A 27694-nucleotide genomic window follows, 5' to 3' on the forward strand; every position below is an offset into this window, starting at 1 on the left:
GACATTTACAATCTCTCCTACACTGTTACTTAACAAAAAGCCTCTAAGACTGTGATTAAATGAATCCTAATATTTTTACCGATTGCATGTTTTTCTCTTTATGTAATTTCAATGCTTTATCGCTGTTGTTTAACAACTATGTCAGCGACTCCATGCACCTGAGTCAGCTGAGGACAGTCGAGGGATGCCAGAAGTTTGTGTGGGCCATGACACTTGGGAACAAACGTCTCCGTCAGGTTCACTGTGGCCAGACTTGCAATGTCACTGAGAAAGAAAAAGATTATTATATACCTACTAAAACTAAAACTACCCAGCAACATATCGGATCTAATATTTCAATTGTATTAGTTCAACATGGTTTTCTTCAGACGATTTTAATCTAGTTCAATCAGATAAAATGAATATAATTGAATATATTATATTATGTATTATCTTACCCATGTGTAATTGTTCTGGCCTGCTGCAGTCCCAGTCCCTCAATACGGAAAGTCACATTCTTCAGCACACAAGACAGCGGGTTTTTGAATGTGATTTTGACTGGCATTTCTTTGCCCTCCACACAGTCGGATACAGGCTGATAGGGAAGATTACAATCAAATGAATACCATACAGTACATTAAACAATCAAGCCAAAAGCTCAAGCCAGTTTCCAAAACAAATTATGTAAAACAGACAAAGTGAATTAAAAAAACGAAGTGCCTATTAGCACTAGTTGTAATTAAACAGCACCTGCTACCAGTGTTACATAAAAATAGTAATTCCCTAATAATTTTATAAAATTGTAATCAGATTACTTTAATAATTACTTCATTGAAAAGTAATCACATTACTAATTACTTTACTTTTAAGTTACTTTCTAAAAAAAATTTTTAACCCCGTTTCTCCCCAATTTGGAATTCCCAGCACCCACTACTTAGTATGTCCTCGTGGTGGCGCAGTTACTCACCTCAATCCGGGTGGCGAAGGACAAGTCTCCGCTTATGAGACAGTCAACACTGTGGAGACTCACAGCATGTGGAGACTCATGCTATTCTCCGCGATCCACGCACAACATACCACGCACACCATTGAGAGCAAGAACCACTAATCGCGACCATGAGGAGGTTACCCCATGTGACTTTACCCTCCTTAGCAACCGGGCCAATTTGGTTGCTTAGGAGACCTGGCTGGAGTCACAACACTTTTCTGTTTAACACATTTGAAATAATGTTTATATTTCTATCTTGTTCAGTCATACACTCAACACCTCACATTTATCCTTCTCAATGACTCGTTATGCGGCCATAATAAAATATTGTATTAAAAATAAGCATAATCCAATAATGTACTTAAAAGTAATTAAATTAATTGAATGTTAGTAAATATAATCTGATTACTATAATTTAAATGTAATGTATTAGACTACTTTTTGGATTAAAAAGTAATTAAATGACAGTAACTAATTACTTTGTAATTGGATTACACCCAACACTGCCTATCACGCAGCGTGTCTATTTGTGCTCAACTATTTGCGCCCCCAGAGTTGCAGGACTGGTGTGGAGTTTATCGACAGTTTGGATGTGCTTTTCTCGTGTGGATGACCTGCGTTCGATGCCACCTTTTGTCCCACTTTTTCTCCCCCTGTCTCCACTATTAATATTTCCTTTAATACTACTTAAATACTAAATAAATGAGAATAAAAAGGCTGATTTACTCACAGTAATTTGGTCACGGTGGTGGTCGGGGAGTAGAAAGTTTTGATCCAGGTAACATTAACCATGGTTTTACTATAGTGATATTGTTTTACTATAGTGATATTGTACACTGCCAGGGTAAGAAGGGAAGCACATGATGCACCCGTTATGCATAGTGCCCACTGTACAAGCCTCAGTATACAAGGGCAGTGTTATGATCTGGGGTTGCTTCTGTTGTTCAGGTCAAGGCTCAGAAATATTATGTGGCAATAAAATGAAGTCAGCTGATTCCTGAATGTACTGAATGAACAGGTTATCACATAAATTGATTTTTTTCTTCCCTGATGGCACGGGCATATTTCAGAATGACAATCCCAAGATTCATCGTGCTAAAATTGTGAAAGAGTGGTTCAGGGAGCGTGAGGAATCATTTTCACACATGAAGTGGCCACCACAGAGTCCTGAATAGGGCTGGTAATCGATTCCAAAAAGAATCGATTCCTCAAATTTTTGTAAGGGAAGTTTAGGGTTACGTTTGGGGGTTTAGGTTGGTGTAGGGTGCCTGTGGGACTCTAAATAAACACAATAAAATGCTACAGTGATGCCCCTAAACTGTATGTTAGTATTTAAACAGGGGTGCAAATAAAATCTGAAACTATTTGCTCTGTGATGCAAATAGCATCTAAGACTATTTTTAAACTATTGTCCATTGTTAGTTCATGTTAACTAATGACCAATTAAATTAACTGAAAAATCCCAAACCTGGTAGAATACAAACCTACAACCTATTAGTCTAGATTTTTGACATCTATGCCACACAATCTCAGTTTAAATACAAGATCCTGTTGAACTCACAGCAATCACAAGATCTGGTGTGCGCAGTCTGAAGTTGAACTGGGAGGCCAGAATCTGTTTAGTCTGAGCGACCTGTCCAAAAAGATTGAGCATCAGTGCTGCCTGGTCCACAAGGTGGAATTTATACTCATCATATCGCAGAGTCCAAGGTATAGTCTGGACTATAAAGGGAAAAGAGAAAAACACCAGATGAATATTAATTCTCTTATTCAAGTCTCCTAATATACCACCTGTGGTCTGTACTGTAATATCATGCTGTTGATCAACACTAAACTATGATTTCAAGCTTCTATCATCACTCACCATCACAAGGCTTCAGCTCAATGTCTAGCTTGCCCTTTCTCACTAAGGCATTGTGAACTCCGGTGTAGTACGTGGCTGCCACCTGGCTGTAGAGGGTGACAGTACGAGGTGAGTCACATGTGTTCTTCAGAACGATGGAAAGCACAGCATCCTTGCCCACACACGGTCCCTCTCCCTGCATAGTGACTTTAACAGTCACTTCCCCTGCACAGGGCAATGGGGATATGCATCGCTTGGAGCCATGGCGAATGGCCGTTTCCAAAGCAACGCGGTATTCCTCTGTATCTGATGAATGTTGTAGAGAGAGGGAAGATAAATTCATTTAAACTGTTCCGAGTTCAATCTAAATACCTTCAGGGATTCATACAAACAATAATGTGATCAACCTTGTGGATGTTTGTAGAGGTGTGTGATATCAAAACGTTTGTCAGAGCCAACAGCCTTGGTGCTGATGCAGTGACCTACTGCGTTCTTCTCAACATGGACAACACCAAAGGTCCCATCACATCTCCGTTGCCAGTAGACTTTATTATTGTTCACCTGGAACACAAAGGACCAAACATTACTTCTACAGTACTAACACTATACCAATTATGGGTCCATGCAACTGGACTGAATTTACACGAGAAAGAAAATGTTTCTGGTGGAATGTTAAATTAGGTGTAAGGCATACTTCAGCAAAAACAAAGGGCACATCATGCTTTAGGAAGACCTGCCCGCTACGAATCGCAGCAACAGAGGTGGGGCCACAGCGGTTGAAGCCCTGGCTGGTCTCCTGAGGAGTGGAATCAACCACTTGCCAACCTCCAAAACCAGCTGGCAAGTCTGGCCGAGTCATCCAGGCCTCGTTCCACACATGGTAGTTCCTATATGAAGAGAAGCAAGAAACAAAGTGAGAGAGAAACAATCAGTGAATGGAACAGACAGTTAGAAAAGTGAGGGAATAGTTACAATAACAACTTCCAAGACCATAAATGCTGTAAAACGTGGCCCATTTAAAGGGATAGTTAACCCAAATATGAAAATACTCTCATTTTCTTACCCTCATGCCATACTAGATGTATGACTTTCTTTCCTCTGCAGAACACAAACGAAGGTTTTTAGAGGAATATCTCAGCTCTGTAGGTCCATAAAAGTCAACAGATACCAAAACTCACACAAAGGCAGCATATTAATATACATATCATTACAGTCCAGTGGTTAAATCCATGTCTTCAGATATTGAAACTGTCCTTTAAGTCCTTTTCTTACTATAAATTCTCTTCCCTATGCAGTAGGTGGCGATATGCACAAAAAATGTGAATCGCCGAAAACAAAAGATGAACTCTTAGGAGAGAAGAGTTTCGGTTTCTCACCCACACGTATCATATTGCTTTTGAAGATATGGATTTACCAATGGGGTCTTATGGATTACTTTTATGCTACCTTTATGTGATATTTAAACTTCAAAGAGTTGGACCCTGTTGACTGTATGGACCTACAGAGCTAAGATTGTCTTTTAAAAATCTTTGTTTGTGTTCAGCAGAAGAAAGCAAGGCTGGGATTTGACATCTGGGATGACAAGAGATCAGTAGACTAGATTTATAATAAAAAATCTTACCAGATTGGATTACAGTTCAGGTTGTCAATAAGCTCAAATTTCTCATCTAAATAAACGTCTGTTGTCAAAGAAACGTCAGTGTCATGAGCTGACAAGAAATTGGAGATGGGACGAGTGGGAATGCCTAAACACCTCAACACTGAGAGAAAGAGAAGACAAGAGAAAATAAGTATTTTACACCACCTCACTTACTCAAACCCTTTTCCTCCTTGTCCGTTTTGCATGAACTCTTACTTGTGTTGGTGACCCCAGCGAAGGCCAAGCTCTGTCCGTATTTCACAGGCATTCCTCCACTTTTGTGGTACTGTTTCAGAATGGGACTGCTACCACACCAGGATGTTGGAGCAATCCCACCTCTGTAATTATTTGACCAGTTACCAGTCAAAACACCAAAGTCATCATTGGCAATAACCTGCCAAGAGATGTTCGAAAGGTGTTATGTCATTATCTGTCCACATTGGTAGACATCATCAAGCATTTATGCATGCATTTGGCAGATCCTTTTATCCGAAGCGACTTGCAGTGCATTCAAGCTACACATTTTATGAGTGCATGCAATCCCTGGGAATCAAACACATGATCTTAGTGTTGCTAGTGCCATGTTCTACAAAAAACAAAGTGAAGACTCACCATGGCAGATACCACTCTGGCGACATTAGCAGGGCTTCCCCATCCTGAGCAAGGGGCGCCACTCCTTTCCAGCGCATACAAACATGCAGCCAAGACTCCGTCATCAAACTAAGAATCACAAATCAGAAAAAAGAACATTCTAGATTCAAGAAACATTTGCTATGTTGTGGTTCAGATATATAAAAAGGGTTTCATAGCACTTCGCTGTTGCTTGTTCTGTCATGTAGGAATGAAAGTCCATCTAGGGCAGTGGTGGCTCAGTGGTTAAGGCTCTGGGTTACTGATTGAAAGGTCGGGGGTTCAAGCCCCAGAATCGCTAAGATGCCACTGTTGGGCCCTTGAGCAAGGCCCTTGACTCTTTCTGCTCCAGGGGCGCTGAGCTCTGACCCCAGCTTAGGCTCTGCACAATGACAGTGAAGTTGAATCTTAATCTCTTACTTGACCGAAGTTCCATGTTCTGCAACCAATTTGTTGCTTCGTTCCATAGTAGATTCTTCCTATGTCATTCAGCACATACTCAGTTCTCTCTGCATTATCCTCTAGGTACACACAGTCATCTGAGAAGGTGACAGAGAGAGTTGGATTTTAACTGGAAAGATTTATATAATTTCATTGCAATGCAATACAATAAGCTTTACTGGTCCTCCAGTAAAACCAGCACTAATCAGCTTGGACCAATATGGATATCTACTCATAGCTAAAGGTTTTGAATGAAATGCAAGTAGGATATACGTATAAAAATATAAAGTGCATGATTATTTTTGCCTTGTACACCTACAACGCCCATGTCATTAACACATACCTCTACACCAGGGGTTGAACAGCATGTAAATGTCATTGTCAGGGTTGTATGGCGAAATGTATCTGGCCCCTGGACAGTATGTTGCAACATTGAGCTTGTATCGTCCAATACAAGCAGACGGAGCAGAGCTAACACTCAGTTTGATTCGTTTTTGTCCCTGTTCAACAATCTTGGCTCCCCAGCAGTCTTTCTTCAATTCTTCCACTAGTGGAACAATCACGTACGTGCCGTTCTGTATTGATGGAATGTTACCTGTAAAACACAGTAGGTAGGACAACCATTTCAATGCTGATTTAGCCCCTCTAACATGTTCACTTTAAATATATCAGCATGTCCATGGTCGAATGTGGTACCAAGTGTCAGCTCCAGGTGCAGTTTGTCTCTATTTGGAACAAAAGGCCGGGACAGCTCAACCCACATTTGAAAACACTGTCCTCTACGGACGATGAGGTGATCATTAAGGTAACAGTTTGTGTAATGCTCCAGTCGATTCGGTCCTGTCCTGCATTTAAGGAGGTCGATGGAACATACCTGCAGTACTGAATCTGAGAAAAAGTAAAAGATAGAAAACAACGAATGACCATGCCTTTATATTAGCCTTGAAGTTAACCTATTCCTGGTTCAATACTTAATTTAAGCTCAATTGATAGTATCTGTGGCATAATATTGATTAATGCCACAAATAATATTGAAATTCCGACTCATCCAGTGAGGCACTTACAATGGAAGTTAAGGGGGCCAATTTTTATAGGGTTTAAAAGGCAGAAATGTGAAGCTTATCATTTTATAAAAGCACTTACATTAATTATACTGTTAAAACTCATGCATTGATTGAGCTGATTAAAGATTATTAAATAGTCATTTTCACTGTCATTTTAGGGTTTTGTTGCCATTGCATCGTTATGGCAACAAAGTTGTAAAATTGGCTATTACTTACACAGATAAGCTTAGTAAGTGATTATATCACACCAAAATCATGTTAACACAAATGGTGTTTAGGTCTTGTTGCTATACTTTTGAAATAGCGAGTATTTTAACATTTACCGATTGGCCCCATTGACTTCCATTGTAAGTGTCTCATTGTAACCCAGAGTTTTGCATTTTTTTAAAGAAAAGGAGGGACGAGTCGAAATAGATTTTTGTGGTGATCAACATTATGCAAAAATGCTGTCGATAAAGCTTTATTTGTATTAAACCCGGAATATTCCTTAAAGTGCTGTCAGAAAATGTACAGCCCTTACCTTCGCTTCCACATGCCTGTTTGCTTTCACAAACTGGCTTGCAGCTTGCTCCCAAGTCCACTTTAGTTCCAGTGCAAATGTTTTTGATTCCAGACATACTGTATAGTTCAAAAGTAGGCATATGGAAAGGACAATAAAATGAAAAAGTATAAACATAATGCACAAAGATAGAGGGTAAAAAATACATAAGGCTGCTTTCAAACACATTGAGGAAAATGCAGCGGTAACACTTTACAATAAGGCTCCATTCGTTAATATTAGTTAACCTCCAGAGACCCTGCGTCCACATGTGTGGACATTACGTTTTGGCTGCGCTATAAGCTATGCATAATTTAGTTACATTTAAAGTGACTGATCTCAGTTCAGGAGACTCTGTGCTGTCAATAAAGTGCTAAACTTTCAATACACCAAGTCATGTGACAAAACAACAGGCCTCCGATCATTTGCGTCAGAAGATTAGAGTCTCTAATGTCTCTAGTGTTATCCGACATGTTATTTAAAACAATTCATTGATTTATCGCTAAACAGCATGCTGTTAAACACAATGACCACGTATGTGGACTATAGGATAATTTTCCTTAAAATATTCAATATTCACTGTGCATTATCACATTGAGAATCAGTGGATGCATCCAAAAGCTGACTTAATTTTTTTTGCTTTTTGGAGAGTGAGTATGGAGTTAGGATGAAAATAAGGTGCATTTCAAACTGTTCTGAGACCAGTGCAGTCAGACAGCACACAGGAGGTTATTGGACGTCATTCCCTAATTAGGGAGCAAGGGAACAAGGGAGCATCCTATAGCTTCACTATGAAGCCTAAGTGCATTTACTCCTAACATCTGGTCAAAGGTTCAGTTTCAGGCTGCAGATGATGTTTGGACATCTCAACATGTTTGGCAGACATGGGACAGTGATAATCAGTACATAGATTCAGAATTTATAATGTATAATTTTATTTGAACATGGCTGGCAGTGATTGGATGATGCTGGACATTACTTTGAATCAGAATTAATTATGCAAATTTCTAATGTAATGTCTGTAAAATCTCAAATACATGAATATCCAACAATCCTGGAAACACATTAAACAATTTGAGTAAACGCAATCTGACCTTCTATAGCTTGGTATTATTCATAATCTCGCAACTTTGTCCCACTGTCCACATATGTGGACATGCATTTTTAGGAAAACTATTTGGTCTAAAAAATAATACTTATTATAAATGAATTAATTAATTTATGTATTTATGTATTATGTCTCAGTTGGTAAGCACTGTCACCTCAATCACTGAATAATTTAATATCTTTGATGGCTATTTCCTAAAATGTCCTTTTTTAAATAAAAATCTGAATGCCAGATTTCTTCAAAGCAGTTATTATGTGCAAAATAAAACCAGGTTACAGGCTTAAAACAATGTTTAATAAATGTTTTAAGTTTATTTATTTATTTATTTATTTATTTTCATGCAAAAATAGTGTGACAACAGAAAAGATACACAATAATAATAACTTATACACTTATGCTTGAAAATGGAGTGGGAAGAAGTAAAACTTATTAAACCCCACCCCAGTCTATCAAAGAATTTATACAAACAAAAAATAGCTGCTTCCTTCATCAATAATCTCAAAGAGAAAATAATAATAATAATAATAAAAAAAAGAATAATAATAATAGTAATAATAATACCTCATTTAGAAACAGTGGTTGCACAAGTCAAAACCACACATTCATACCATACATATTAATAATATACAGATATTTCCACAGGTAACAATGATTATCAAATACCAACAATGGTAGATGGAATACCACAAGGGTAAATAAATAATAACTAATCCAACAATCCACACAACATATATACAACCAAACCACAATGTCATTGTAATGGAACCAGACCTTTCGTTTGTAAAGACGTTTGAAATTGTGAATGCCTTGACACTGCTTTAATTCAAGCCCCAGATTATTCCACAAAGTAACCCCACAAACAGACATAGAAAAACTCCTCCTGGTGGAACCCACCATTGGGACCACAAAGTTTCCAAATCCTCTCAAACTGTACGACTGCTCCTTATGAGAAAACATATTTTGAATGTTCACAGGTAATAAATAGTGATACGCTTTGAACATGAACTGTGCATTATATAATTTTACAAGATCCTGCATTTTTAATAGCTTTGATTTAAGAAAGAGAGGATTTGTGTGTTCGAAATAGGTGGCCTTGTGTATAATTCGTATAGCCCTTTTCTGTAGCAAAAAAAGTGACTGTATTACATTTTTGTAATTATTGCCCCATACCTCTACACAGTAGATTAAATATGGCTGTATTAAAGCACAATACAGGGTATGGAGTGCATTATACTCAAGAATATGCTTAACTCTACTTATTATGGCAAGGCTTTTGGAGACTTTAGTTGTAATATGTCTGATGTGGGCATTCCAACTTAGCTTGTTGTCTATCGTTACACCTAAAAAGTTTATTTGCTGAACATTTTCAATGTGTACTCCGTCTATCTCAACCAGTTTCTGCGAATCAGCTTGATACTTTCCAAAAAACATCACTTTGGATTTATCTAGGTTTAAGGATAATTTGTTGCTTTCCATCCATTTTTTAAATTTACTTAGTTCTTTGTTTATAACGCTAATCAGTCGCTCCAAACTATCATTACTATAGAAAATATTTGGGTAACACTTTAGAATAATGGTCCGTAGTTAACAAGTAGCTATGCAGGAAGTAATAGGTAGTACTGCATTAACACCGAACTTAATACTATTAACTAATATGGAAGCAATATTAACTAAGCAGTAAGTAATAGGTAATTTAGTACAAAGGTAGTTCCTTGGTAGGTATTTGATTATTACTAAAGAAATATATCCTCATTGAGAACTACTTGTGAATAATGCAGTACTACCTATTACTTCCTGCATAGCTACTTGTTAACTACGGACCATTATTCTAAAGTGTTACCCAAGTTATTTAATTTTATATTTGACTCATACTGTACAGGTTCTGTGAGGCACTATAACAAACACTGTAATCTGGAAGATGTGGTTTTACGCTTATCGCAACATAAATGCAGCCAATTTCTTCATTAAAGATGCAAATTGTTTTTGACAAGAGAACATCAATGTTTATATTCATATCCTAAAGAGAAGTCCTCCTCAGGCAGCTACTGTAACATAAAGGTAGGTCTTTGGAGTCTGAGATATATTGAACTGACACTCAATAGAGCTCATGATAGTGAACTAATCCAATCATGAGAGTGTCAACATCACTTCCTAATTATTTAAGATTTAAAAAAAATATATCATTATTAGTATTATTCTATGTTTAAGTTTGAACTAAACAGAACATACGTCCATCCTTTGGCAAGAGTAGTAGTCACAATCTCAACCTGTAGCTAATGTATTTGGGGGGAGATAATATTCATAAACTGGTTTCCACAAAGAACCCAATTGAGGCACATGCTTCTGAAATGTTATGACCATGATGACCATACCCCCACAATTGTTCACTTTTAGACATGTTACTTTTGTGATTAGTAATTAATTGGTTATTATTTCTTAGTTCACAAGTAGTTCTCAATGAGGATATATTTCTTTAGTAATAATCAAATACCTACCAAGGAACTACCTTTGTACTAAATTACCTATTACTTACTGCTTAGTTAATATTGCTTCCATATTAGTTAATAGTATTAAGTTCGGTGTTAATGCAGTACTACCTATTACTTCCTGCATAGCTACTTGTTAACTACGGACCATTATTCTAAAGTGTTACCAATATTTGTATCATCAGCGTACAATACACATTTAACCAATTGAGAAACATTGAAAATATCATCAATATATAAATTTCATATTTAATATAAAAAAGTTGATTACTTACATGATGGAAATCCTTGTTCCTTAATGTGTTTGAAGAGTGCCTTGTATCTGTTTGTTACCAGAATAATCGTACTCAAGTAACCGTTCTCAGGGAACTTAAAGCAAATGAGAAGCAGGTGAAAAGTAGGTCTTGCGGTGCCAAACTTGCGGTGCTTTCACTAAAATGTTTCTCCCAAACACACTGTTTTATAATCACCTCCTCTGAACAGCTCATAGTGTGCAACCAATGACCATAATAAGAGGGAAGGTTTGGGTGAGTCACACAAACTGTTGTTTAATGTTCTCTTTAAGAAAATGAATGGAGTCAAATTAACATCTTAGTGTAATTGTTCTGAACTGAATAATGATGCTAAGATGGCAATTCTGCCTTCTTAGTATAACAATTATAGTAAGAAGGCAGAGCTGTCAATGAGAAATCCCAGACTAAAAATCTGCTCATTTAAGTTACTTGTACAGAATCTCTATATAATGGTAAAGTAACAATAGTGACATTTTAAATTGTTCATCAAAAAAATAAGAAACCGTTTATTTTAGTTTTTTATGATTGTGGTTTTTGTGCTCAGGGATGGATTACCAAATGGGCCAATGGGGCCAGAGCCCAGGGGCCCTTGACTGCCAGGGGACTTTAGGGTTTTAAGGCTTTAATGTTGGGCGATCCAGTTTGGCGATCCCCCCGCTCGAAAACCCATCAACAATAAACTTTTTAAATACATTTTTTTTATTTTATTGTTTAGTGTTAATTTATAACAATTGTGCTTTGTGTTATTACCCTGGCATTAATAGAATAATAAAAGTAATAATTACAATAACAACCACTGCAGCACTGGGGTTTCTAATGCTTGCTAAGGGAGTGACATTAACTTTTGCCATCTTTCTCTCTTCTTAGAAAGTGAAAGTGGAGATTTATAGTAAAATAGGACTTAAATATTTATCTGTTTCTCACCCACACTACACTTATCATAGCGCTTCTGAAGATATGGGTTTGGATTACTTTTATGCTGCTTTTATATGCTTTTTTGAGCTTCAAAAGGACTGGTCACCATTCACTTGCATTGTATGGACCAACAGAGCTGAGATATTCTTCTAAAAATCTTTGTTTGTGTTCTGCAGAAAAAAGAAAGGGATGGCATGAGGGTGAATTATCCTTTAATATGGCTTGAAAACATAAATAAAAAATTGGCACATCTTACCAACTGGAATACCTTTTTCAGAAATCACCTATTACTGGATACTTAATAGGCCACAACAATAACCCACATTATTGGGACACGCCACACCTTTGTAGGTCAGTTTTGTTTGTTTGCTCCTAATTTGATTTCAGTTATTCAAGCCCAATTTCCATGACACTTTCATTCAGTGCATTACTGTAATACATTATTTACTGTATATTATTGGTTCACCCTTAAGCCACCCTGCTGAATCTAGCATATGGAATCCAAAGGGTGTTTTCAAGTCTAATGCTCAAAGCAACAACAGCGTTTATATTGCACTGCTAGAGCATTGTCCTCTCTGATGATGTAATGCATTGAGAGCACCTGTGTTCGAACAGAACTCGTCCTACTATAGCTCATAATGAAAGGTGTGGAGTTTGTTTGTCACTTAGGAGTTAGAAATGGCAGATTTGAATGCTGATGGATTGCAGATTCAAAGAACTAACAGCTTTTAATGAGTGTAATAATCAAGTGATTGATAAATAATTCAAATACAATGCACTCATAATCCTCCCCAAGAGGTTGTGATGATCATATGAAAAGGTGAATTATTATTACTAAATTACTGTAAAGCTGCACCAAAACTCTGACTAAATAAGCAAAGTTTGAATAAAGACTGTAGACTAAAGAAACAAAGACTAATCTTGCTCAGTTTCAGTTGGAACGGTTTTAATTATTTTGTAATCCTGTGCTACAGTACTAACCGGACACCAATCTATGGGAGAAGATTAACATATATTGAACAAAGACCATTATATTTGTAAACTCTTTTTCTGATTTTTTTAAGACATGGCAAATCTCAAAATGTGCCATATGATTTAGGGATTTAGGCTAGTCTTCCATGTTAATAATTGATGATTTGCTGTCCTATGCAAAACTGCAACGGACTCACCACGTCTCTTTTAGCAAGTTCATAAAACAAGATTTCTTGGTGATTAGGCCAACAAAAACAAAAACGTCTCAGATACAAATAAAGCCTGCACATTATAATTTGACAAGACAAACTGTACATGACTTTAGCAGGATTGATAGTGCAGTTAGTTTGAATGACAAAGCTCAAGTAAAGTTTTAGTCATAGGTGACCTTCCTCAGTGCCTGACCAAACCCAATATTACATTTCTGGCTGATGGCACAGTTGTCATCATGCAAATGCAAACGTTTGCAGATACCAATGCCATGATAGAAATACCATATTTGCAGATGCATGGTTCATTTATTTCAGAAAGCAAAAAAGTGCACTAAAGAGGAATGACTGAATATGTCTTCTATCACTGGAGAATTACAGAAGAGATACATTTAAAAAATATTCACCATACACCATACACATTTTAATTGATCTCCTATGGTCTTAAAAAAATGGCACCTTCCTTTGGTATTCACGGTCATTTTTGACCGAAGGTTTAGATGTGTAACTCTTTTTAGTTTGAGGATGATAACGATACCCATTTATTTTTCCCTGAAGTAAGAACAATATATATATATATATATATATATATATATATATATATATATATATATATATATATTTTATTTTATGCTATTTTGATTTGAATTACATGTACATTTCTAAATTTGACCATTAATTTGCATATAAAAATAAGCATTTTTTAGCTTTTTTTTTTTAAACATTCAGAACCTACACTTCTATATGTTGAAACATGAGGAAAACATGGGATATAAACAGATTGCTGCCATTTGGTGAACAAAATATGGATAAAATATACAGACTTGAAAACCATGTCATGCCAGTAACAGCCAGTAGATGTTTTTATCACAAGATATGCATGTTCTCCATTGTGAGTGTGTTATCATCTCAACCCTTCATTTCTGAGTGTGTATGTTTAACATTGTGGCTGATTTATTGGTTTTATTTGACAAATAAAATAAAGACTGTGTTATAGTCTCACCAGTTCATTCTTGTGTGTACGTAAGTATTTGTGTGTGAGTGGGTGTGTATATTTTGCACTGAGGATATTTTAGAGTCTCACCCTGTTATTTTTGTTTGTTTTTTCCTTCATTGTGGCTGATTTATTGATTGTACTTGACAGATTTAAAAAAATGCTCTGTTTTGTTTTTTCATCTTTCCCATTCACATTCCGCGAATTCCAAAGATGTCGATTTGTTTTATGACCACTTATCGTTTCAAGCTAATTTTTTTTTAATGTTCAGATGGCAAATAGGTAAAAAAATGACAATACAACAGGAGGGTTCAAATTCTCTTTAATACTATCCTAACCCTACATATTAATACACAAAAGCAGGTCAACCTTTTAAAGAAGTTGAATGAGTGATGTGCCCTAAATGCAGTGATGTTGTAATATGATGTCTGTGCACTCTTTTATATGTTGACTAATGATGCATTTAATTCTTAATAGTGAATCTTTGAATAAATAATATTAAAAACGTATGTGGTCCCTTCCAGTCCTGAGTAATTACTCTACAGTGAACATTTATCACAATAATCCTCTAACTCAGACAACATGTATTAAAGTAATTATCTCTTTAAAACCATTTGTGACTCACCCTGTATTATTTCCTCCCTCCAATGAGATGACAATTCTTCACAATTTTCAGCTATGAGCCGTGGATGGGGTGGATATGCATAAGAAGTGAATATATACCAGGATTCAGTCAAATGAATTAAGAGCTTGTGCCAGCAAGATCAATTATTTTCTCTTCATATAATTCAAGACCTCTGGGTTAAAATACATATCATGTAAGTTATCATCTCAAACATTTTTGTAAACTTGTTGTCTAAACTAATTTGTGCATCTTCATTGCTTTACGTAAACAGGCATCCATATGTTATAGGTTGTGTTTGTATAGCAGGTGTTATTAAGAAACCATAAAGCCTTTGTAAACAGAGATTTAGTAAAGAGATATTCTGTGCATTTATTGGTAATTAGTAAATACTGATGTTGTACCTAATTAAATGTCTTCAATGAGGCAAGAGTGTCTAAAAAGTTTAATGTAATTTAATATACAGTATACCGGTTGGATTAACAGTAAAAAGGCCATTAAGATGATCTTGCCTGAATGTTCAGACAACTGAAGCTTCTGGAGAAACTGATGGATACCTCGTTTACTTATTTCAGTGTTTATGGTTAGGATTAGGTTAGTGTAAGGTTAGGGTTAGGATGAGAAATGCCTGGAAATAGAGAAATTGTAACTGGATAGCCACTTGTGTGGACAACTTCGATTATGATTAATCACTAATTCCACTCAGGTTTTATCCTCCTCTTTTGAACTCTCTCTCTCTCCCTCTCTCTCTCTCTCTCTCTCTCTCTCTCTACACACACACACACACACACTTATGTTCTTTTCGTCATCTAACAGCATGTTTTTTGGAAAGTCGGCAATCAAAAACCTTTGCACTTTTGGCCGTGTCCCTGCCATTAAACTGTCAGAAGGCGCACACTGCAAGTCAGTTTGTGAGAACTACCTAACATCATGCCACGATTACGATCTGAAAGGTGTTGTCGCCAAGGATTTGGCAGATGAATGCAAAGGGATACAAGCGTGTGGAAGCAGTGGTGAGAGTTTGCTTAACAGGACTTTTTTAAGAATTCTTCTAAACTTTGGCAACGCAATTCATTGTTTTCTTCATTTTTTTTATTTTTCTCAGATTCAATACTGCAGGTATGTTCTATTGACCTGATTAAATGCAGGAAAGGACCAAATCGTCAGGAGCATCGCACAAATTATTATCTAAGTGATCATCTCATCGTTCGTAGAGGACTGTCATTTCACATGTGGGTTGAGCTGTCTCGACCTTTTGTTCCAAATAGAGACAAACTTCACCTGGATCTGAAACTAGGTCAGTTATGGCCTTTTCTTGCCGCAAACTGTACTTGTGTGGTTCAAGGGAAATGTCATTTTTCTTTTTGTGTTTTTTACAGGTAACGTCCCATCAATACAGAACGGAACGTACGTAATTGTTCCTGTAGTAGAAGAATTCAAGAAAGACTGCTGGGGGGCCAAGATTGTCGAACGCGTGCAAAACCGAATCAAGCTGTGTGTTAATTCCCTTCCAACCGCTGCTATCGGACGATACAACCTCACTGTTGTAACACACTGCCCAGGGGGCAGATATATTTCCCCATGCATTCCAGACAATGATATTTACATGCTGTTCAACCCCTGGTGTAGAGGTATGTGTTACAAAATAAATATTAAACACATGGGTGTTGGTTGGAGTTAAATGGATAAAGATACCGTACTTATATTGTACTTGTATTTCATTAGACTTTTAAATGAAATCAGAAACCCTCAACTGTGATTAGTTAATAATGTACATGCTTGCCCAGGCTGGTTTTGTGCTGGTCTAGACAGGGCAAAAGCATAGTCATGCTTTTCAGCAGCTAAACATAGTCTTGACAGCAATGGCTACTCAATATATATATAAAAAAAACATTTGATGTTTTCTGCCACCTTGTCAGATGACTGTGTGTACCTGGAAGATGAGGCACAGAGAACTGAGTATGTGCTGAATGACATGGGAAGAATCTACTATGGAACGAAGCAACAGGTCGGATGCAGAACATGGAACTTCGGCCAAGTAAGAGGGACACTATCATTCATATCTGAAACAAAAAGCAACAATGAAGTGCTACAGACACAGTTTTCTATTGACTGCATGGTATTGTAATCTCTATTTCGATATTCTCTTAGTTTGATGAGGGAGTCTTGGCTGCATGTTTGTATGTGCTGGAAAGGAGTGGCACCCCTTGCTCAGGATGGGGAAGCCCTGCTAATGTCGCCAGAGTTGCATCTGCCATGGTGAGTCTTCACTGTATTGAAGTCTAACAAACAGCCTTTATTTTGAGCATGTTAAACCTCAATGAAGAAAGATAATATTATAAAACTTTCAACTATCTAACCTTGGCAGGTTATTGCCAACGAAGACTGTGGTGTGTTGATGGGTAACTGGTCGAATTGCTATAAAGGTGGGATTGCTCCAACAACCTGGTGTGGTAGCAGTGCTATCCTGAAGCAGTACCACAAAAGTGGAGGACTACCTGTCAAATATGGACAGAGCTTGGCCTTCGCTGGAGTCACCAACACAAGTAAGAGTTTACATAAAAAGGGCAAGGGCAGAAAGGGTATAGAAAGTGATGTGGTGTATTTCACTTTCGTTTTTTTCTCTTTCTTAGTGTTGAGATGTTTGGGTATTCCAACTCGTCCGGTCTCCAATTTTTTGTCGGCTCATGATACTGACGTTTGCTTGACGACAGACGTTTATTTTGATGAGAAATTTGAGCTAATTGAGCACATGAACTGTAATCCAATCTGGTAAGACTCGTTGTTTTTTCTAGAAACATGGTTCAACATTTATATAATTTGAGAGTTAAACATCACTCTCCAACTCTTTTGTTTCCCTCCATTTCTTGCTTGCTCTCCTTGCGTAGGAACTTCCACGTGTGGAATGAGTCTTGGATGTCTCGTCCAGACCTGCCATCTGGTTTTGGTGGTTGGCAGGTGGTTGATTCCACTCCTCAGGAGACCTGCCATGGAATCTTGCACTGTGGTCCCACCTCTGTTGCTGCAATCCGCAGCGGGCAGGTCTTCCTCAAGCATGATGCGCCCTATCTTTTTGCAGAAGTACATTATTTCCTTAATTTCTAAGTCTCAGTACATATATTTACATTATGGCAAATTGTTAGTACTACATTAGTAATGTTTGGTGCTTCAGGTGAACAATGACAAGGTCTACTGGCAGAGGAGATGTGATGGGACCTTTGGCATTGTCCATGTTGACAAGAACGCTGTAGGTCACTGCATCAGCACCAAGGCTGTTGGCTCAGATCAACGCGTAGAGATCACTCACCTCTACAAACATCCTCTAGGTGAAAGCCCACACATACACAAACCTTAACTTTAAGGGCCAGTTCACCCCAAAATTTTAATACTGTCATCATTTACTCATTGAGAAGGATATCGATGCAGGCAGAGCTCCAAAAAGGGGTGGGAACACCAAACCACCAGCAAAGATATAGGGAGCACATAACCTAACCATTTCCCTTGACCTAACAATGTGTGGAAGTGACTCCCCCCTTTTGGAGTAACCCCACCCTCTTTTGGAGATTATGCCCCCATTTGGAAATCTCTGGCTTGCAGCTATACCTACCTGTACTAATTTTCATTTTGGATGAACTATCCTATAAAAAAGCCTGATATTTTAAGCATTTGCTTTACTTTTAAACAAATGTCAAACAATCTTCTCCCTCTCTTTCTATGACATTCATCAGATACAGATGAACAGCGTATTGCTTTGGAAACGGCCATTCGCCATGGCTCCAAGCGATGCATATCCCCATTGCCCTGTTCCAGGGACGTAAGTGTTAAGGTCACCATGCAAGGAGAAGGACCATGTGTGGGCAAGGATGCTGTGCTTTCCATCGTTCTGAAGAACACATGCAAATCAACTCGAACCATCACGCTCTACAACCAGGTGGCGGCCACATACTACACCGGAGTTCACAAAGCGTTACTGAAGAAGGGCCAGATAAACATTGAGTTGAAGGCATGTGAGGGTACGTGATGACAGAAAGCTGATCAACAGCATACATATGGCACAACAATACACAAGACAGTTGGTATAGTGTATTAGCATATGCCGATGAATGTGTTATCAGCTCAAACCATGACCTTCAGATTTTGCCTTCACGACTCCATTCAATACTGGTCTGCAAAATAACAGAGCTTCAGAGGAATCCCAAGCAAGAGTCAATACTCTGAAAGAGACCAAAGAAACTTGTGATAATATGTTTTAATTGGTAATGTTTTCTCCCTATAGTCCAAACTCTACCATGGACCCTGCGTTATGATGAGTATAAGGACCATATTGTAGACCAAGCGGCACTGATGCTCAATCTCTTTGGACAAGTCACTGAGACTAGTCAGATTCTGGCCAAACAGTTTAACTTCAGACTGCGCACACCAGATCTTGTTATTACAGTGAGTTTAAATTACTGTTCTCTTTTGAACTCTAAAATAGTTAACATTAGAATGATTATGTTGACTACCAGAAAATGTATTTATATGTTCTTTCTTTTCTTTAAAAAAGCAAAACTCTGGGGTAAAGTGCGACTCTTACAATGTAAATGAATGGGGCCAGTCTGTAAACGTTAAAATACCCACTGTTTCGGGGGCCTGTGTAGGTCAGTGAGTATTGACGCTGATTACCACCCCTGGAGTAGTGAGTTCGAATCCAGGGAGTGCTGAGTGACTCCAGCCAGGTCTCCTAAGCAACCAAATTGGCCTGGTTGCTAGGGAGGGTAGAGTCACATGGGGTAACCTCCTCGTGGCCGCGATTAGGGGTTCTTGCTCTCAATGGGGTGCATGGATCGCGGAGGGTAGCATGAGCCTCCACATGCTGTGAGTCTCCGCGGTGTCATGCACAATGAGCCACACGATAAGTTGCGCGGATTGACGGTCTCAGAAGCAGAGGCAACTGAGATTCATCCTCCTCCACCCGGATTGAGGTAACTGCGACACCATGAGGACCTACTAAGTAGTGGGAACTGGGCATTCCAAATTGGGAGAAAAGGGGATAAAATAAATAAATACCCAGTTTCAAAATTAAAGCCACATCCCAAAACAATATGCGTGTTAACATGATTTGTGATAAATTTGCATATTAAACTTTTCTGTGTTAAGTCATACCACTTCATTGCCATGGCATTGTAACGGTGTAAACTCTGGATCCAGGTAAATTACAGTCTAAACAACATTACAGCTCAAATAATAAACAAGTTTTAACAGAAGAATTCAAGGTATAAATGCTGTTTAAATCTACATGGGGAGGGTCCCCTCATGGGGGCTGTCATGTAAGTATCACAGGACCAGCTGAATACTACTAGCTTACATCACAGTAACCACCCTTTTATTGGACATATTCACTCATGGATTAAATTAATCATGGCTGACTGTGTAAAATAGTGAATTTCTACATTGCCGCTGGTAACTGAAAATTATTACGTATGAATAATGCTGCATCCAGGCCTCTAGGTGTCAGTCCCAGTCCAAACCCCGGGTGGCATGCATAAAAAATAACTGAGTGCACCTTTACTGCAAGTGGTTTTATAAGATTATTAACTGCCTTTGAACACTCGAAAAATTGGCCCCAATCATTTCCATTGTATGTGCCTCATTGTAACCTTAAACTTAGCTTTTAGCTTTAAAGAAAAGGAGGGACTAGTTGAAATTAGTTTTTGTGGTAAGCAACATTATGCCACATATGCTATGGATTGATTTTAACTGGTATTGAACCTGGAATATTCCTTGAACTCTTTTGAGAAAAGCTGAAATCATTTAGTCCTAAAATGTGTTCTGATTGTCTAATTTTTTACGGCTTTGTATATGTATATTTACTGCATATCCATTTTTGTATGTGATTTACCCTTTCAGCCTGTATGTGATGGCGTAGTCGGCAAAGAGATTGCAGTCAAAATCACATTCCAGAACCCACTGTCTTGCGCACTAAAGAATGTGATTTTCCGTATTGAAGGACTGGGGGTGCAGCATGCCAGAATGATTACCTATGGGTAAGATAGTACAATATTATAATACACTACAATAGTTTATTAATTACATTATATCAGTACATATCTTTTCTCTGATTAAAATAAATGTATCTGATAAACACAATTTGGGCAAATGGAATGGGACATGTAATATGTGTTATGTAGTTTCGTATGTTGTGAAATAGTCTATACTGTATCTCTGTTTATCCATCCTGTCTCTCTCTTCTTCAGTGACATTGCAAGCCAGGCTACAGTGAATCTGATGGAGAGATTTATCCCTGTGCGCAGCGGCCCACAGAAAATCCTGGCATCACTCGACTGTCCTCAGCTGACTCAAGTGCATGGATTTGCCAACATCGCTGTCAAGAAACAGTGAAAAAAGCACTCAAAGTAGCTGTAACTAGGCCTATAAACGTAACTAGGTAACTAATGTAACTAGGCCTATTAAAGTTGTCATTGAAAAGAAAGTGGCGGGAATTGCATGCATCAATAAAACCTTTAAATGTGCTTAAACGTGCACAGTTTGTGATTGTATTGTTGAATGTGAATGAAATGGATTGATTTAACTGTAAACAACAGGCTGCAACCATTACGTTTTGATCTCGGAGACATGTTTTTTTAAGGATATTATTGGTTTATTCATCTCTATCTCGTTTTTTTTTTTTTCATCACTTATTTTAGGATATTGAATATGATTTTTTTTTTTTCCCATGGTTGAAGTGCTTATCCAATCTGATCACTACCTTTAATATTGTATTTTAAGATAATTACCTGCACCCCCTGTAGCCTCAGCAGCATTAATAAAAACATATTTCTGTTTACAAAAATGTGTCAGTTTTACATCATTCTAATGCATCTGTTGTTCTATGTTCAACCCCATGTTGTTCATACAGAATATTACAGCTTTCCTTTTGCATGCAAGACATGACTGCATAAAGCTTGATCAATCAAATGCATAGCAGGGACACCCTTGACTTTTATATGATATGACCACGTTCAGTTTTCCCATTTATATTAAATCATTTTGACCTCAAGATGATATTAATAATATTAAGTTCATCTAAAACTAACAATGGCAGGTTTAAATTGCAGAAATTGTAAGCATTGTGTCAGCCAGCTCAATAGTGGAAATGACAGTACACTTACAAAATAACACTGCATTTGAAACATATTGTACACAGAAAATACACAAAACTACTGTGATATAAACTCACCATTCCTGTGTAAAAATCTGCAAAATGGTTTGTGTTGATCCAACTCAAATTGAATGACTATATGGTTGTTTTTCCTTTTTTAACACACTCTGCAATATTAAAGAATGCATTTCATTTCAACTCCATATTTTTTTTTTTACTCTTCAATGATTTCCAGATCGTAACTAACAGAAAATAACTAAGGCATTGTTAATAACTAAGGCATTAATAAACTTGCTGTTTCACATAACAGTTATTCTTTGGGTATTTAAAGTTGTAAATCTGTGAGGACTCAAATTCTTCATTGAGATGGGAGGAGCTAATTCATACTAATTTGTGTTTTAACATCGCAGTGTCATTAATTGTTTTTATTGGTCATCTTTTCCTGCAGTATAGACACCTTTTTCATGCTGGCTAGTTCCTGTTAGCGCCGGTCAGCGTTTGTTGTGTTACGAAACTTTCTTGTGTCAGTTAACCCTTATGTTGTGTTGAACAGGGAGGCTTTTTTTTTTTTTTACTTATAAAATTGCTCGACTTTGTTCACATATGGTATCTGAAAACACACACAAAATGGGACCAATTTCTTGACATTTATTTACTATTGTTGTGTTCCTGGTCAAAAATGACCAGCCATTGGAAATGAATGGATTATAGACTATAAAATACAGAAATATGAAGTGTTCAGGAGGATCCCAATTCTTTAGATGAGCACAATGTCCTCGGAAATGTGCACACACACACAAAGTGTGCATCTTCTTTACATGTACACTCTTTGAGGAATATTTCAAGATCTACTCATCATATTATGTTGTGTTTGGGTTAGCAAATGATGAGAACAAAACAGTCATTATTTGTCAGCAAATAATTAAAGCATTATTTAAGAACTAACAGCTATAACAGCTATACAAGTCTAGACTCTAAGCTTTAAAATGACACCTATTATGTTCAGATCAAGCAAGTGGTTATTAATTTATCATGTGCTTGTTTATATATATATATATATATATATATATATATATATATATATATATATATATATATATATATATATATATATATTGTTTTCAGGGAGGGCCCCCTACTGGCCCAATATGAGCTCAACATAATCTATCTAAAAAAATGTTTTTTTAAAGTACAAAACCTGCAATAATTACTAGAAAATAAGTTGATAAAAAGATCTAATACAACATCTTGTGATAATATATGCAATATGAGAGATTTATAAAACTATCTTAGTGGGCTGGTCATTTCTGACCAATAACACAAAATGTGTTAGCACAAAATGAACACAGCACAAGGGTTAAATCAATGGCAGCATCCACAGGGTTGAATTATTATTGCTTTTAAATGTACAGTTTATCTGAAATATATTATCTAAACAACAGTACCTCAGGATCTGATGATTTTCCAGCGATGATGAAACAAAGAAAATAGCTTTATCTTATTTGACTGGATGAAAGCATGCATTTATGGGTTTAAGGGGGAGGAATGCATACCAGTGTACGCAACAGTTCAGAATCTACAGAACCTACTTTTTTACTAAAGTTCATTCATGACAACTTCTTGAAAAATTTAGCATGTTAATGTGGTTATGATATGTTGATAGAATATTGTTTTGGTGGACAAGATCCACTAAGCTGCTGCTGCATGGAGTACAAGTATGGAACCTTGCTACAGCTACAACATACACAGAGTTAAGCATGTGGACATGCTGCTGCACAATTAGAAGAACACAGGACATGCTGCACCAAACATGTATGACATGACTCTGAACAATGAGACATAAATAAAATCCCCAGTGTAGCTGAACTAGACAGGTGAACCTGGGGAGGAGGAGGGTTTCAGAGAAAACTCTCACAGCATGCAGCAGTGAAACCGGCTTACTTGCAAACCAAGTAAATTTAAATGTTAGGCGAAGAGTACACAAGTTGATTGGCTACCTGATTACAAGTCAAAGGACCTACACCACTTAAACTTAAATTAGAATACTGTACATCAAGTATGACAGTCTTATTATTATTGCTGTTGTTGTTGTATACATGAATGAAAGCAGAAATCTGACAAAAAATTATCAGACATATTTTAGGCAGCTAACTTAGCAATTAGCTAGAAGCCTCTTGTAGAGCAGAGGAGGGCAGGGCCGGGCTGGAACGACGTGCGCCCGGTCCCCAATCAGCCTGATGGGTCGTGAGAAGGAATAAAGGCGGCCGGTGACAGCGGTTCGAGAGAGAGAATTATGGACAGCTGCCCTGTTTGTGTTTGTGTGCCTTTTTTTATTTAATTAAACATTATTTAAATAGTTAAGCCGGTTCTCGCCGCCTCCTTTCCCTTTAACACCCTTACACTGGTGCCGAAACCCGGGAAGGACGAGGGATGCCCGTCACAGAGTCCTCGACATTGCCTTCCACCATGCGGGGAACATGGCGGCATCCGCGGGGCGAGTGGGGACTGGACTCCCCGACTGCCTGGCATGATGGAGCCGCTGCCAGGGGTGGAGGAGTGCCATGCCATCCCACAGAAACACGGAGCGGTCAAAATAAGACCGCCGTCTGCAAGGGGAGGAGGGAAGCGACTCCCCGACCGTCTGGAGCGGTTGGGCCAGGGGCAGGGGGAGTGTCCCTGCGGTTCGCCGGGAATGTGGAGGAGAGTTCTGTCCGCTGGGGGTCAGATGTCTGACTCCAGTCCGCCCGCGGAGGAGCGACTGTCGTCCTCCTGGGGAGGAGTGACTGTCGTCCATCTGAGAGGGAGGAGGAGTGATCGAGGACCACGTAACGCTGCATCAGAGAACTGGTGAGTGAGTTTCTTTTTCTCTCTCTCTCTCCTCTCTCTCTCTCTATCTGTCGCTCAGTGTTGGCCTTTCTCTCGCCCATTTTTAATTTTTTTTCCCCCTCCTGTCTCCTCCCAGGTCGGGGAAGGTGGGCTGGGCTGGGCTGGAATGACACGCGCAATCAGCCTGATGGGTCATGCCTGGGATAAAGACGGCCGGTGATGACGGTTCGAGAGAGAGAAAGAATTATGGGCAGCTCTCCTGTATGTGTTTGTGTGTGTCTTTTTTATTTAATTAAATATTAATTATATTGTTAAGCCGGTTCTTGCCTCCTCCTTTCCCTTTAACCCCCTCACACCTCTACAGAGCATCTACTGACTAAAAAGTGTAGGTAACATAAAATATCCTGTATTGTCCCTGCCAAATAGACAAACTGTGAAGGACAATGAGCTGTGATTTGATCTGTTACTTACTTCTCTTTATAATTTTTGTGGATATTCCAGTCGAGCAGAGAGTAAGAATAATCCCCAGATTATTAAAACTCTGCTTCACTTAGTGGAAGGTTTGACCTGAAAGAAGTAGCCAGAGCAGCCCCACATCCCTCTCTTAAAACAGCCGAAAAACAACACACACATAAAACAGCAGGTAAACACCAAACAAAGCAGACAAAAGACACAAGTTGAACAGTGAACAGCAGATATGTCCTGTCAACATACTTTTAAATGTTGATTAATAATACCTGCCATAAGGAACAAGGGCAAAAATCTGAAATTTTAAGGAAACTGTGTTCTCCTCCTGTAAACCGTGCTGCTCTTTAAGCACACATTATTAAGGGATTACGTCTAATGACAATAGATCATAGGATGATAATTTGAGGGACTGAAACACTGCAGAACGATTAACTATGAGCAAGACACTGACTAAAGTTTTGTATTAATTATATTCTGTTATTATATTTTCATCCAGGAGATTATAAATCTGCTTGACATTTATAGAAAATACACAGACAATCTCCTTAGAGCAACCAAGTTTAGCAAAAGCTCATGTGACTCCTTGTGATTTTTGCACAAGTTCCTTTGCCACACCACCCCATATTATTTTAATCTTCACTGATTTAACAAAATTGTCAGATAAATATATTATAAATGCATTATGTGCTGTCATGTAATTTTAGTGGTTATCTAATAATTATAATGAGCCAGACAGAGACGTTTATTCCCATCCATCCCAGCACACGTTTAGGGTCACTTACTCATTAATTATTTTCAATATTTTTAATAATAGTAAAGTCATCAAAACTATGGAATAACATAAATGGAAATATGGGAATGATGTTATCTTGACATTTTCTCAACCAACTTCTTTTGGTCTCACCCTGGGATGAATTTTAAACAGTATTGAAGGCGTTCCCATCAAATGCTGGGCACTTAGTGGCTGCGTTTCTTAATTATTCGGTCCAAGTCATTCATTTCTTTTTTGTTTTTATAACTTAGTTTTACAATGAAATAAATGAATATGGTGGCACAATTATATTTCTGTCCACAAAACTAATTTCAAACATTTAAGCAAACGCATTCAGATTAAAAGACGTTTAGGATCATGTGAAACATTTCAGTCAAGTGACCCCAAACTTTTGAACGGTGGTGCAAACTTCATCTTAACTTACCCATGTGCATTTATTAACTAGCGTTACCAACATAAACGTCACATAGACGAATCAACAAACAGATATATAGGTACAGTACTTCCGCGGCTGAATACACCAACCAAACACTATTGCCATTGACATGAATATGAATACTATGCGTAATAACACTTTCTCTCTCTGGGGCGACCTGGTCTGTTAAACCTAGCCTAAAAAAGTTCACTGTATTCTGGAATTAATCCCCAAAAACTGCAACCCGCGAATGCACATATTTATAAGCGACTTTGTGAGAAAACAAGCCCTTATAATAAGCAGACATGGCAACACCGGTGGATAGAGACCAAGAGAAACAGTTTTGAGGTCAATCCTTTAATTGAGTGAATCTAACTAGCATATCAACTGGACCGTCCAGTTAATTGTCCTTCATAATTAGTCCTACATTTATGTCTGATGATTGTAAGAACAGAAAAGAGAGATCCAACAAAGAGATGAACAAGGAAAACAAATGAAATGGCACTCAAGACCAAGTCTTCTCAACTGCATGGGTTTGCTTCAGACATTTTGGCATACAAATATTTTTGGCTTTGAGACAGTAGAAGCATTGGAGAATGTTCTCCTCTACCTCAACCTCATGCTTCACCTAGAAGGTGTATCAGAACATAGTTAATGTCCTTAATAAGACCAATTAAATCTGAATGCAAAGTTTCAGACAAATGGCCTAAAGCTGTAGGCTAATAATGAAGATGTGTTTAAAAGGGCTTTAGCAAATTGATATGACATAATTATATAATTATGCAGGAAATCTCGTCCGTCCATCCAATCAGCAAGTCAGCAACTGTACATGACCAGGTTGCCAGGTATCAGTAGCATGCCCTTAAACTAAAGCTAACAGAAGAAATGATCATGCAATTTCTATAAATAATATTTAAGGATATTTAAATGCAGGAAATCAGCCAGACAATGTCTTAAATCAGTGTAACACACGCTGCTCTCTATATAAGAAGATGAACATAAACAGAGCACATAAATATAAGCATGAACATCTAAGGAAACTTTTATTTAAATATGTAATTCGCAATAAGCATTATTTAACATATTTTGCACTATATAGTAAAAAAATAAGATATGGAGTCCCAAAATATGACATCTGATTCAGCAACTTATACGATCATTACCTGCTCCTTTCTCTGGAATGTCTCATAACAGCTCTGCCTATTAGTTCAGAACAATTATACTAAAATGTTCATTTGTTTATCAATCATCTAAAAGAGGCCATTAAAATAACCACGAGTGACTCACCCCAAATGCTTCCATGTCTGTCATGAAAGGACCATTCTTAACACTCTTCAGTTATGACCTGTGG

General features: G+C 37.7%; 2 protein-coding genes across 4 annotated transcripts; one reads left to right on the plus strand and one right to left on the minus strand.

The window, feature by feature from the left end:
* Window positions 1–4: 4 nt before the first annotated feature.
* On the minus strand, window positions 5–27670 carry LOC127618711 (protein-glutamine gamma-glutamyltransferase K-like). Of its 3 annotated transcripts, XM_052091315.1 has the most exons (15): window positions 27631–27670; window positions 10992–11085; window positions 7105–7202; window positions 6217–6408; window positions 5864–6115; window positions 5500–5618; window positions 5062–5169; window positions 4666–4843; window positions 4432–4570; window positions 3505–3697; window positions 3218–3371; window positions 2832–3116; window positions 2529–2689; window positions 438–574; window positions 5–264 (listed from the first exon to the last, which is right to left on the minus strand). In XM_052091315.1, exons 3-15 carry the CDS (start codon window positions 7199–7201, stop codon window positions 117–119), a joined length of 2163 nt encoding a protein of 720 aa, XP_051947275.1. In that variant the 5' UTR covers window position 7202; window positions 10992–11085; window positions 27631–27670; the 3' UTR covers window positions 5–116. The 3 variants fall into 3 exon arrangements, with proteins under 3 accessions (XP_051947275.1, XP_051947276.1, XP_051947274.1); XM_052091316.1 differs by lacking the exon at window positions 27631–27670 and having other exon boundaries at window positions 10992–11125; XM_052091314.1 differs by lacking the exons at window positions 10992–11085; window positions 27631–27670 and having other exon boundaries at window positions 7105–7248.
* LOC127618710 (protein-glutamine gamma-glutamyltransferase K-like) lies at window positions 14549–21490 on the plus strand. The gene is made up of 14 exons (XM_052091313.1): window positions 14549–14917; window positions 15538–15734; window positions 15827–16018; window positions 16101–16352; window positions 16641–16759; window positions 16873–16980; window positions 17090–17267; window positions 17355–17493; window positions 17610–17802; window positions 17894–18047; window positions 18450–18734; window positions 18998–19158; window positions 20611–20747; window positions 20958–21490. Exons 2-14 carry the CDS (start codon window positions 15539–15541, stop codon window positions 21100–21102), a joined length of 2259 nt encoding a protein of 752 aa, XP_051947273.1. The 5' UTR covers window positions 14549–14917; window position 15538; the 3' UTR covers window positions 21103–21490.
* Window positions 27671–27694: the final 24 nt, after the last annotated feature.

Source organism: Xyrauchen texanus, chromosome 25 (genome assembly GCF_025860055.1).
Source record: "Xyrauchen texanus isolate HMW12.3.18 chromosome 25, RBS_HiC_50CHRs, whole genome shotgun sequence".
Taxonomy (NCBI): Eukaryota; Metazoa; Chordata; class Actinopteri; order Cypriniformes; family Catostomidae; genus Xyrauchen; species Xyrauchen texanus.